The sequence below is a fragment of the Haemaphysalis longicornis genome, unplaced genomic scaffold, assembly GCF_048455015.1.
Source record: "Haemaphysalis longicornis isolate Haplotype H1 unplaced genomic scaffold, Haemaphysalis longicornis Haplotype H1 scaffold_28, whole genome shotgun sequence".
NCBI classification, from domain to species: domain Eukaryota; kingdom Metazoa; phylum Arthropoda; class Arachnida; order Ixodida; family Ixodidae; genus Haemaphysalis; species Haemaphysalis longicornis.
In genome coordinates, this window is record NW_027526329.1 from 1014038 (window position 1) to 1024723 (window position 10686).

The 10686-nt window shown below is 45.1% G+C and overlaps 1 protein-coding gene across 1 annotated transcript in view; it reads right to left on the reverse strand.

Moving 5' to 3' along the window:
* The window catches only part of LOC144172960 (uncharacterized), a 162229-nt gene extending 153063 nt beyond the window's left edge, over positions 1 to 9166 (reverse strand). The window contains exons 1-4 of the mRNA XM_077701554.1: positions 8894 to 9166; positions 7366 to 7565; positions 6820 to 6894; positions 5338 to 5698 (exon numbers count right to left, since the gene is read on the reverse strand). Coding sequence (XP_077557680.1) covers positions 5338 to 5698; positions 6820 to 6894; positions 7366 to 7565; positions 8894 to 8994 — 737 coding nt within the window. The 5' untranslated portion in view covers positions 8995 to 9166. The remainder of the gene's footprint in view (positions 1 to 5337; positions 5699 to 6819; positions 6895 to 7365; positions 7566 to 8893) is intronic.
* Positions 9167 to 10686: the final 1520 nt, after the last annotated feature.

A 10686-nucleotide genomic window follows, 5' to 3' on the forward strand; every position in this document is an offset into this window, starting at 1 on the left:
TAAAATAACGGGCGAGTTGTCGACAGTCTTTGGCGTGCTGCGGCATTTTTGAAACCGGTGTGTATTCTGTGGCATCACGGTTGTACGGGAGTATGGTATCCAGGGCGCATGTCGGCTCACGTTCGTAAAGAAAAAAAAAGCGGGGAAAATCCTGTCGTCGCTTGCGTGGCCGTGTTAGGCGTACGTTATAAACGGGAGCACGAGGTCCCAATTGGAGTGGTCTGATGACATATACATTGAAAGCATGTCGCCCATGGTTCGATTGAATCGTTGCAGGAGCCCATTCGTCTGCGAGTGGTATGAGGAGCTTGGCCCATGAACCACGTGACATTCTGCGAGTAGCGCTTTCACGGCTACTGATAGGGAAACCCATCCTCGATCACTCGGGAGCCCCCAGGTGCCCCGTGCCGAATTATAAAGCGACATAGTAGAAAACGGGCGACGTCACGAGCCCTGTATGCGGGCAATGCAGCAGTTTCAGCATACCCTGTCAGGTGGTCAACGGCAACAATTATCTATCTTTTGAGGGAAGCAGTAGAAGGAAGTGGCCCGTATAGATCGATGTCAATGCGGTAAAAGGGATTTGCCGGGCCTGGTAGTGGCTGCAGGGGAGCGGTCGAGCGAGTAGGTGGCGGTTTGCGGCGTTGGCATTCCATGAACGAGCGAACGTACTTCTGTACGAAGTTGTACGTTCCACGGCAGTAATAACGGAGGCGGAGTCCCTGTATGTCTTGATTGCGGCAGCATGGGCGCACCTCGGGCTGTCATAAAATGAAGCGCATATATTTTGGCGCAAATGGCGTGGAATAACCAGAAGCCACTTGCGGCCATCCGAGAAATAATTTCGGCGGTAAAGCGGCTCGTCGCGCAGTTGAAAGTGAGAAGCCTGCCGTCGCAGGCCAATTGATACGCGGGTAGGTGACGCATCGGAGAGGAAGCTGATCACGGAAGCTATCCATGGGTCCTTGAGCTGTAAACACATGTTAGTAGCACTTAGAGACGACATGCTGCACACGTCAGCCGGGAGCGGAGAGCGCGAGAGGGCATGGCATCCTGGTCTGAGTGCTTCCAACCTGAACGGTAGGCGACGTTGATATCGTGCTCTTGGAGCCGAAGAGCCCATCGACCAAGGCGTCCACAGGATCTCTGATGGAGGCCAGCCGACACAGTGCTTGGTGGTCATTGACTACGTGAACTGGCGGCCATACAAGTATGCGCGAATCTTCCCTAACGCCCATATTAGGGCAAAACATTCTTTTTGAGTTACTGATTAGTTGGACTCAGCCTTTGTCAGCGTCCGGGTCGCGTATGCAACGGCGTGCTCCGCAAAGCCAGCTTTTCGCTGCGCGGGGACCGAGGCCAAGGCCACTAACCTCTGTGTGGACTTCTGTTGGAGCAGACGGGTCAAACTGTCGTAATATAGGCGGCGAGAGCAGACGTCGGAAACGCCACGTCACAGGACGCTGACCAAGCCGAAATGCCATTGTCGCTGCTGGGAAGCTTTGTTAGTGGTGAAATGATTCAGGCGATGTTGCGAATAAACCCCTGAAAATACGAACACAGTCCGATAAAGCTCCTGAGTGCCTTTAGGGTGGTCGGTTTCGAGAACTCCGTGATGGCACGAAGTTTGGTCTCGGCCGGGCGAACGTCCTCCTTGCAAACGACATGACCCAGGATGGTCAGCTTGCGGGGCAAAGTGACACTTCATAAGATTTAGCTGCAATCCAGCCAAGGCGAGGCACGTCAAAACGTGCTCTTGGCGAATAAGGTGCGTTTCAAACTCTGGAGCGAAAAGGACAACATCGTCCATGTAACAAATGCACGTATTCCATTTGAGCCCGCGAAAAAGACTGTCGATCATTCATTCAAACGTGGGTGGGGCATTGCATAGCCCGAATGGCATGACGTTGAATTCGTAGAAGCCATCAGGGGTGACGAATGCCGTCTTTGCGTGATCAGCCTCCGCCATTGGGACTTGCCAGTACCCGGATCGTAAGTCGAGGGATTAGGAAAATTTGTCTCCCTGCAAACAGTCAAGCGCATCATCGATGCGAGGGAGCGGGTAGACGCCTTTGCGTGTAATGGTGTTCAAGCGTCGATAATCTACGCAGAACCTAAGGGAGCCGTCTTGCTTCCGAACAAGCACCACAGGCGAAGTCCAGGGACTCTTTGTAGGGCGAACGACACCTCGCTTAAGCACATCCGTCACGTTGTCTTCAACGGATTGGCGCTCAGTGGGTAACACATGATATGGGCGCTGTTGAAGCGGGGCATGTGACCAGTATCGATGGAGTGGGTGACGACGGGCGTGCGACCCAGCGAGCTTTGCGTGCCATGAAACGACGAAGAGAACTTCCGAAGCAATTGGCAGCGACGGCAGCGCAACGACGCATCGTTCCCGGCTTTACGCACGCTTCTTCACTGCGCAGCTTCTTCGACGCATCTACTGAGACCCGTGGACGCCAGCCGGTTTATCATGGAACCGAGCCTGCTAGATTGTCATCGACGACACGTGTGGAGCGGCGGTCATCCTTCTCTCCTCGCACTGGGAGGATAGCTGCACTGGTGCTCCGCTGGACGGCTTCACCAGGGGAGTGAAACTTCCTATACCTTGCATGGGACGCGATATTCGATCGAAGCGCCGGACAAACCCCTGGTGTTTGGGGGCGGAACTAAAAACATGGCGGCGCGCTGCAGACAGGCACTGCGAAACGCCATCTTTATGAGGACTGAGAAGCCGATCAGGGGGGGGGCGATTCAGCGCCAAATTCAATTGGGATACACATGCAAGGTAAACTGAGCGAGTGGAAGATATTCAATGTGCGAGCGCGCGACCTTTTTCCGGTTGCACAACCCGCCACATGATCAAAAGGGAAATTGTTGCGTTGTGATAAATAAACGTTTGCAACCCCCTATTTTTGCACCCCTTATTGCAAGCACGACTTTCTTTTTTTGTACTTGTACACACACACACTAGTGAAGAACAAAGAGCAGATTTTTTGTAAATGTTTTATTGCAGAAACGTACCATCGTACAGTAAAAACACAACATGAATATTTTACGATTTTAGTCGCATGCAAAAGGGTACGCCACATGCCGGCATGCTAATAACTAGGTATCAATCCAGTGCATATACATTATTTACGGAGGCTTTTTACAAAAGAAAAACACCAAAACCTATACACAAGTTCACAGCACTTACTCCGATATAAAATCATCCCGTCAGTGGGACAAGACATTGAGGTATACCCGCACACTTAAGACGTAAAGGAGCTCTAGGAAGTGGATAGAAGAATCCTAAAGTACCTGAGTTGGACATTGACACATTTTCTATTCCGCAGACATTTTTTTATAAAAACTTAAGCATAAATATACAATATATTGAAGCGACTACAAGGTGACATGGGAAAATACCACGAAGGGTTTATGCATTCTTCAGCGGGACATATCTGCATTGTTTAAGGATAAAACCAAATACAAGCAAATAATTTGTACACACATACATGCCCCCTCCCGAGGCAAAAAATAGTGACACATTATACAAACGAAATACTAACAACTACAAAAATTTCCTCATCTTCCGTGCCGCAGCAGATTTTCTGCTGCGTTGTTTTGCCAGGGAAATATTAACAAAACGAATGTGCCACAACAGGCGAATCCTCGCAAAAAGGTGCACGAAGGCTTCCTTGCACTCTACCGTGCAGAATTCTTGCCTTTTCACATAACCGTGCAAAATGCTTGCCAAAACTCGATTGACGTTAGGCAGGTGCGCCACAACACCAATATGCTCCAAAAAGCAAGCTTCCATGACCTTAAGGTCTTCAAAGCAATCGTCAGAAGGCACTGTAATACTTCCAAATAAATCTGGGGAGTTCTTATTTGCCTTCAACATTGCAAAATATTGGTGTGAGGCACTAAGCCGGCGATCGACATTCTTCAGAAGGGCGCTGCACACACAGTGCGGAGGCCTCTTCAACAAAAATTGTCGCACAATATATCCCCCAACATAGTAGAGAACGTTATCTTCCACTATATCATGGCTAGCTGGCTGTTCCTCATGGGGAAGGATATCAACTGTTGATGCTGCATCAAAAGTAGTAGCAAGTGAAGGAGGTCGCTCTGACATTTGTGCCAGCACAGTGCAGCGATCCTGCTCACAGTTTCCTGCAGAAAAAAGCGCAACTAGTTTGCCAACAGAAATGTGTTTCAGACCTGATGTGAACTGAAGCACATTTGGATTGTCATTGCAGCCATGCTTTAACCTAAGCAACCCGAAAAGGTTCTCTAGGGGGTCCTGCTGTAACCAGCGAGTCAACAGAACACGAAAATCAAAATCTTGAAAGAGGTCGACCCAGAGGAGAAGGATAGCCTTTATGGTGACCTTCCATGCTTCAACTGTGTGTGGTTGCCGAGACCCTTCAAATTTCCAGCTTTCAACCCATGACAGGCACTCCCGCAAAAAGGCTAGGTGTTCGGACCCTTCCGAAATTGCATAACGCAACTTGTCACCGTTTTTTTTTTACAGAAGAGCTGTTGAGACAATCGAACAACTTATCGATCTTCTCGAGAAAATCAGCTGTCGGTTTTGCGAGTGCCGGTAACTCGCCAAGAGCAATGAACACGTCAATGGCCACTGAGACCGATTCGCTCATCACCTGGCTGGCATATTTAACTTTCATGTTATTGAAAGGCTTCCGGTAAATGTGGTTGTCGGTTAGTTTCTTTGCCAATTTTAGTTTGAGAGGATGCGAGCTTTCGTATAGTTGCGTAATGAAAGCCCAATCAACAATTTCTTGCCCGACATGGAGCCTGTGAGGTGCGCGAAGATTATTCCTTGTGCATTTGAGTAAGTGTGGCGTGTCATATAAGAAATAAATCTTACGGCCTTCAAGCACAAAAAATGGCTCTTCAGACGTCACACCTAGCTTATTTGCCACGGTGATGTTGCTCCCACCCTGGTCACAGATGAGCGCCTTCACAAACAACTGGATTCCTTGCAGCTGCTTGATTAACGTTATGATTAAATCATGTAGAGTATCTGCGGGCGCCTTGGTCCTTGATACTGTGTAAGCAGCAGGTTGAATCCACGTTTTTGAAATGCCTGCAACAAGTATCAGGAGCGCTGAATTTGCCACGGCCGGTGTTCTTTGCGTACCACTATCGGAAAATCCCATCACAATGTCATGCCTTGCATCGTACTGAAAATTTTCCTTCAAAGACATTTTGTCAAATATTAATGTACACGCACGATCCGTTAAAGGCCAATCCCGAGTAGCTTTTTCGAGGGCTTCAATAACGGTTCGAATAACTCCGGGAGTCATTGGAATATTTGACAACCACTGTTTTAGCGACCTCACAGTTGGCATGTCAAGCAGTGTAGACAAATGTCTGTACGCTTTGGGACCATGAAAGTACAAGTTTAAAGCGAACTGACGGTGCTCGGGCGACCACCTCCTTCCTCTGTGTTTCACACCATTACTTTTCACTTGCGCCTCAAGCAATCTAAAGAATTTCTTGCTGACGTAGGGCCTGATAGCATTCAACGCGTCTGACTTGGAAGTCTTAGTAACTTTTTTCTTGCCAGTTCTTGACATTGCCTTCCGAAGCCTTGCGTTTATCTTCCGCAGGTTGTCGATTTTTCTGGCTGTCCGGGGCGAGCACCCAGAAGCCTTGTGTTGCCGACCCGCTGGCATGCAACCTGAAACAATTATAAATAAAAGCTCAATATCCTACTGTATCTTTCCGAAATGCCACGATGATTTTTAAACGCACTAAAACTTTGGGCCGCCTCTACAATTAAAGTATTTTAATTATCTGTGATAGAAGTAATCACTTGCTTATATTTAGTTCTAGATGCTTCCCTTATTCAAACTTGAGGCATTGGGAGCAGGCCTCCCATCAGCACATTGCTGGGTATTAAGCTTATTATTGGCCTATATAAACACCTAATGCATATGTATAGAGAAATCTTCATAATGAAAAACAAGAAGTGCCGGCTAACTATCAGTAATCATTAGCATGTTACTTCTTAACATTATTGATTATGCGTTGAAAATTGTATGTTTAAGAAAAAATAACGAATTGGTAGACTTTTCTTTCAAAGAAAATAATAGCGTTTAGTAGACAAACACGCAAGAAAGGGATCAGACAAGCGCTCGTCTTCTCTAGCCTTTAAGTAGTTCATCGCTTTTGTTCTCGTCTTCTAGCAATGTACGAGCTTCCCGATCTCCCATAATAGTGCATGTTAAGATCTGTCAAATGATTCGTGACATTAAAACGCTAACTTTACGACAAAATGTATGTGGAATGGTTTTAAAGAGCTTAAAAAGTAAAATAATTTGCGTACATGAGGGCGTAGTCTGTTGAGCTTGTTTATCGGCGCTGTCAGCGGACATCCTGCTTTTTTTGCGGGCCGAGGAGAGCCTGTGAAAAGAGTGTAAAATATCACAGACTTTAGAGTGACGTTCTTAAAATTGGTATTAGGCGCAACATCAAACAATTACAAATAATCTCTTTTATAACACTTCGAGCATTCATGCAAAAAACTATCACGCCGCTTAAAGGTGGCTCATGGCATTTAAAAAGACATAATTAAAAAGGCATAAGGGTTGTATAAAGAAAAAATGACCGTTTACACATTGTCAGTATTTAGTGTTGTACTAGTTTAAGGTCAGCTGATTCATACTTCTGGTTCTCTCAGGGAGCGTGGTAGGCTTAAAATTAACCCTGGAGGTGCTAAATGAGACTGCATTACTAAACACGCATTAGCAATTTAAGTGATGATTTTTAAAGAGCTCATAAAGTAAAACAATTTTTTACACGTGGGCTCATCTTGAACTTGGCCATCTTCGCTGTGAGCAGGCATCGTAGTGGTATTCGCGGGCCGAGAGAAGCCTGTGAAAAGAGTAAAATTGCACAGATTTTAGTGTGACATACATAAAGCTGCTATTATGCGTCACATTAAATACTTATACTTAGTTTCATATCTAACATTTACAGCATTCATGCAAAAAACTATTACACCACTTAAATGGGGCTCAGGGAATTTAAAAAGGCATAAACCTTGTATAAGGGAAAAAATCACTGTTCACATATTTTCAGTGTTTAGGTATGTACTAGTTTAAGTTTAAGGCTAATTTTTTTACCTGGCTAGTTATATTTAGCAGCAAAGTTATGCCGGCGAATTTATGGTTGCTCTGTGCACCGTGCATTGGTATTGTTGGTGTAATCTGCGGGGGAATCTCCAAAATACTGCGCCATGATAACTTTGGCAGGGAGACATTGTGTATTAAGCACATTTCTTTAAACAGATGTTGCAGGTAATAAAGTTTTTGCTGTTGTATGTTCAATTTACAGTAATCTCACCTGGGCTCTCGATGTGTGTCTGTCCATCGCCAAAGATGGAAACTGTTGGCACAGCACATCTTAGAAGCATTGTCTGTCCAGGGTCCGCGTAGTCTCTGCTGGTGAAATGGGCAGAGCACAACCGGTAGCTGCTGTAGATCTGACGAGGCGGCAAATGAGCCAGGTCTTGCCTTCTCGCATACTGGAGCCAAACGCGAGATCTGGAACACCAACGTTTGCATGTGTAGTATTTCGGTTATAATAGATTCTAGCTTCTTTCTATTTTCAGGGGCACATGAAATAGTTTTGAGTGAAAACTGTTTTCGAAATTAACGTTATTTTATATATTTCAAATCTTCATTTCTCAATTTGATTTTTCCTACAAGAACGACTTGTGAGAACATCAATAATGCAGCATGAACATCGATCGTTTAAATTAAAACGTGGTTTTATTATTCAGAAACGCGAATACATAATTCTATGTGTGTGATCATAATGTTCTGTGGCAACGACCCAGCTTTCCTTTTAACCGAATATATATTTCTTGAGGCAAGAGCAGTCATCTCACATTAGAATTTTTAAACTATTATTCATGCATATATACTCTCCCGCACTGCGTAATCATCAAGTATTTCTCGGGCGTTGCAGTAAACCTGTAATGTATTATTGGGATATGTTATGCCTTCATTTTGCAATTATTTATCGGCTTATAGTAGTAACTGCATCCTTGCGAGTTTATTGTAATTTTACTTAAAGCTGAAAACCAAATCATAAAATTGAAACATTGAATTTCAATACTTATAAATTATAAGTATTCGAATTATTATAATTATGATTATTATAACAAACATATGCAGTAATTACTTAGTTTGAGTATTAATTGCTACCAATCACTACTGCTATATGCCGTGGATTCATGTGAAGTCAAAACGCTAAACACACAATTTAGATGCAGTAATTTAAATAGCCCCCATGTAAACTCACATGTGTAAGTAATTTATGCAGTCATGAATTAATTAACATAGTGCTAACCGCACCTGCTATGGACCCTCTCTTTGAGTCATGGACCTCGAGATGCTTTCCTCTAGGTTTAGACATTAATAGGCTGATGCTGCTGATGCTAATAATAATAATAATAACGACAACAACTGAATAACGCATTCTACGAAAATAAACTCAACGCAGGCAATGGAACGTCAATAAAAAGAGTCCGGATAAGGCCACGCTGTTCTATTAGTTATTTATAGGGTGCTACAAATATAATTTTCTGCATACCGTGAATTCACTTGAGCCAAAATGCAAAACACACAATCGAAATACAGTAAATTAGAAACCAACAACGTGTGTACCTAATGTAGTAATTGGATTAATTGCCAGATGATCTTCCGCGCATGTCATGTATAACTCAAGACGCAAAACAGGCAACCGGAAAGTAATTAATAACTAGCCTGCCTGTATGCTCAATTAAATTGCATAGCTACTGCACAAACCACATCCTGCTATGCCGCGCAAGCGTAGAAAATCAAAACGAGTAGCATGCAGATCGTACCTTTCGTCTGCCGGGATCCGGAAGAATTTTATGCCGGTGTGGCGTGCAGAATTTCGGCACCACTCAGCACAACAGGATTTGTGATGACGGCGCGAATCCATGCATGCGTCTATTTCGCTGAAGGAAACTTGACGATGGTAAAAGCGGCCTTTCGAACACCTGAGACGGTATCATACATGTGCTCGCGACAAGAAACGCCCCTTTTCAGCGGTGCGAATTAGAAAGGCGCGGTTCCCGTTTTCCACTCCGGGTGGCGCTCGTATTTTCGCAATCTCGAACTGCAACTTCTAAATTCACTTGCATATTAAAAACTCCGTTATTAATAGGTAACCTGTAAATAAATATAAAATGCAACAACAACGTTCATTTATGCTCGTATGTAGTACCGCCCCCCAACGTTAGGATCGCTGCAGTCACGGGACATGAGGACGGCGGAGTTTCATCCCCCTGGCTTCACTGCGGCTGGCACCACCATATAAAGACGCGGAAACGGCGACTTGGGACATTTGGCAGCGAAGGCAGAGCAACGACGCATCGTTCTCGGCCTTACGCACGCTTGTTTACTGCGCAGGTTAGTACGACTGGAAGGTTCTCCTGGTGTTTGCTTTGCCGTTGTCGTTGCTGCCATATTGTTTGGTTGTTGCTTGCTCCCGCTGATCTTGTTGCGCGTATCTGTACGGCATAGCCGAGTTCTGCGCAATGCCTACTGTTGCTAACTGAACAAAAAGTCATTGAGCTTGAAGCTAGAATCGATGAGTGTCCTGATGAACTGGTTGAAGCTATCTTTAACAGGTTCATCGTAAAACCCCAGCTGTCTCGTCTGAACTTTCCTGAAATCAACAAACGATTGAATGAGCTGGAAGCTAGTGCTGAACACATAATAGCCTCGTGGAAGAGTTGCGCACTGATAACACCTCTCTGATTGCTGAGAACGAGGCATTAAAAGCGCAAAACGCGGCACTATCACAGAAAGTAGCGCAAATGGAGCAATACTCACGGATAAACAACGTCGAGATCAAGGGAATTCGGGAACGAAAGAGGAGGACTGCACAGCAATCATGCAGACCATAGGTGCTACTATTGATTGCCAACTGGCACTCACCGACCTCGACGTTGTTCACCGGGTTGCGACCGTGAAAGCTGGTCCAAAGAACCTGCTTGCTCGTTTCTGCTCCTGGACGAAAAACGCCGAATTCGTGAGCAAGGTGCGAAAGGCTAAACTGTGCCTGAATGATATCGGATTCCCTGAAACCGCGGGTAGCCCTGTCTATATAAACGGCCACCTGACCCCCGAAAACAAGGCACTGTTTTATCAGGCGCTTTCTCTAAAAAACGCAAATAGCTGGAGGTTCCTATGGACAGACAACTGTCAAATTAAAGTTAGGAAAACCACAGAAAGCAAGGTACTCCGCATCACTTGTGAAGCTGACCTATCTAAAATCTGCTACAGAACCTCATCCAATCCGAAATTCTTCCTCTTTTGGACCTAAATACATACACATATGGCTACCTATTTCTCAACTGACCAACTCAATTGCTTGCTCTCGCCTGTCTCCTCCTTTGCCATGCACATAAAGGCAAGAAGCATCCGTAAACATTTTGACGACATACAGCATCTTCTTTCCTCTTTTTAAATTCCTTTTTCTCTTGTCAGTATCCCCAAAACCTGGCTTTCCGACGACGACAAAAATTTCTTCTATTTCCCTTCTTACAAATTTGAGTACTCGAATCGTGCACATAGCAATCATGGAGGTGTAGCCGTGTACATCAACTCTGCCACTAAGTGTAGACGT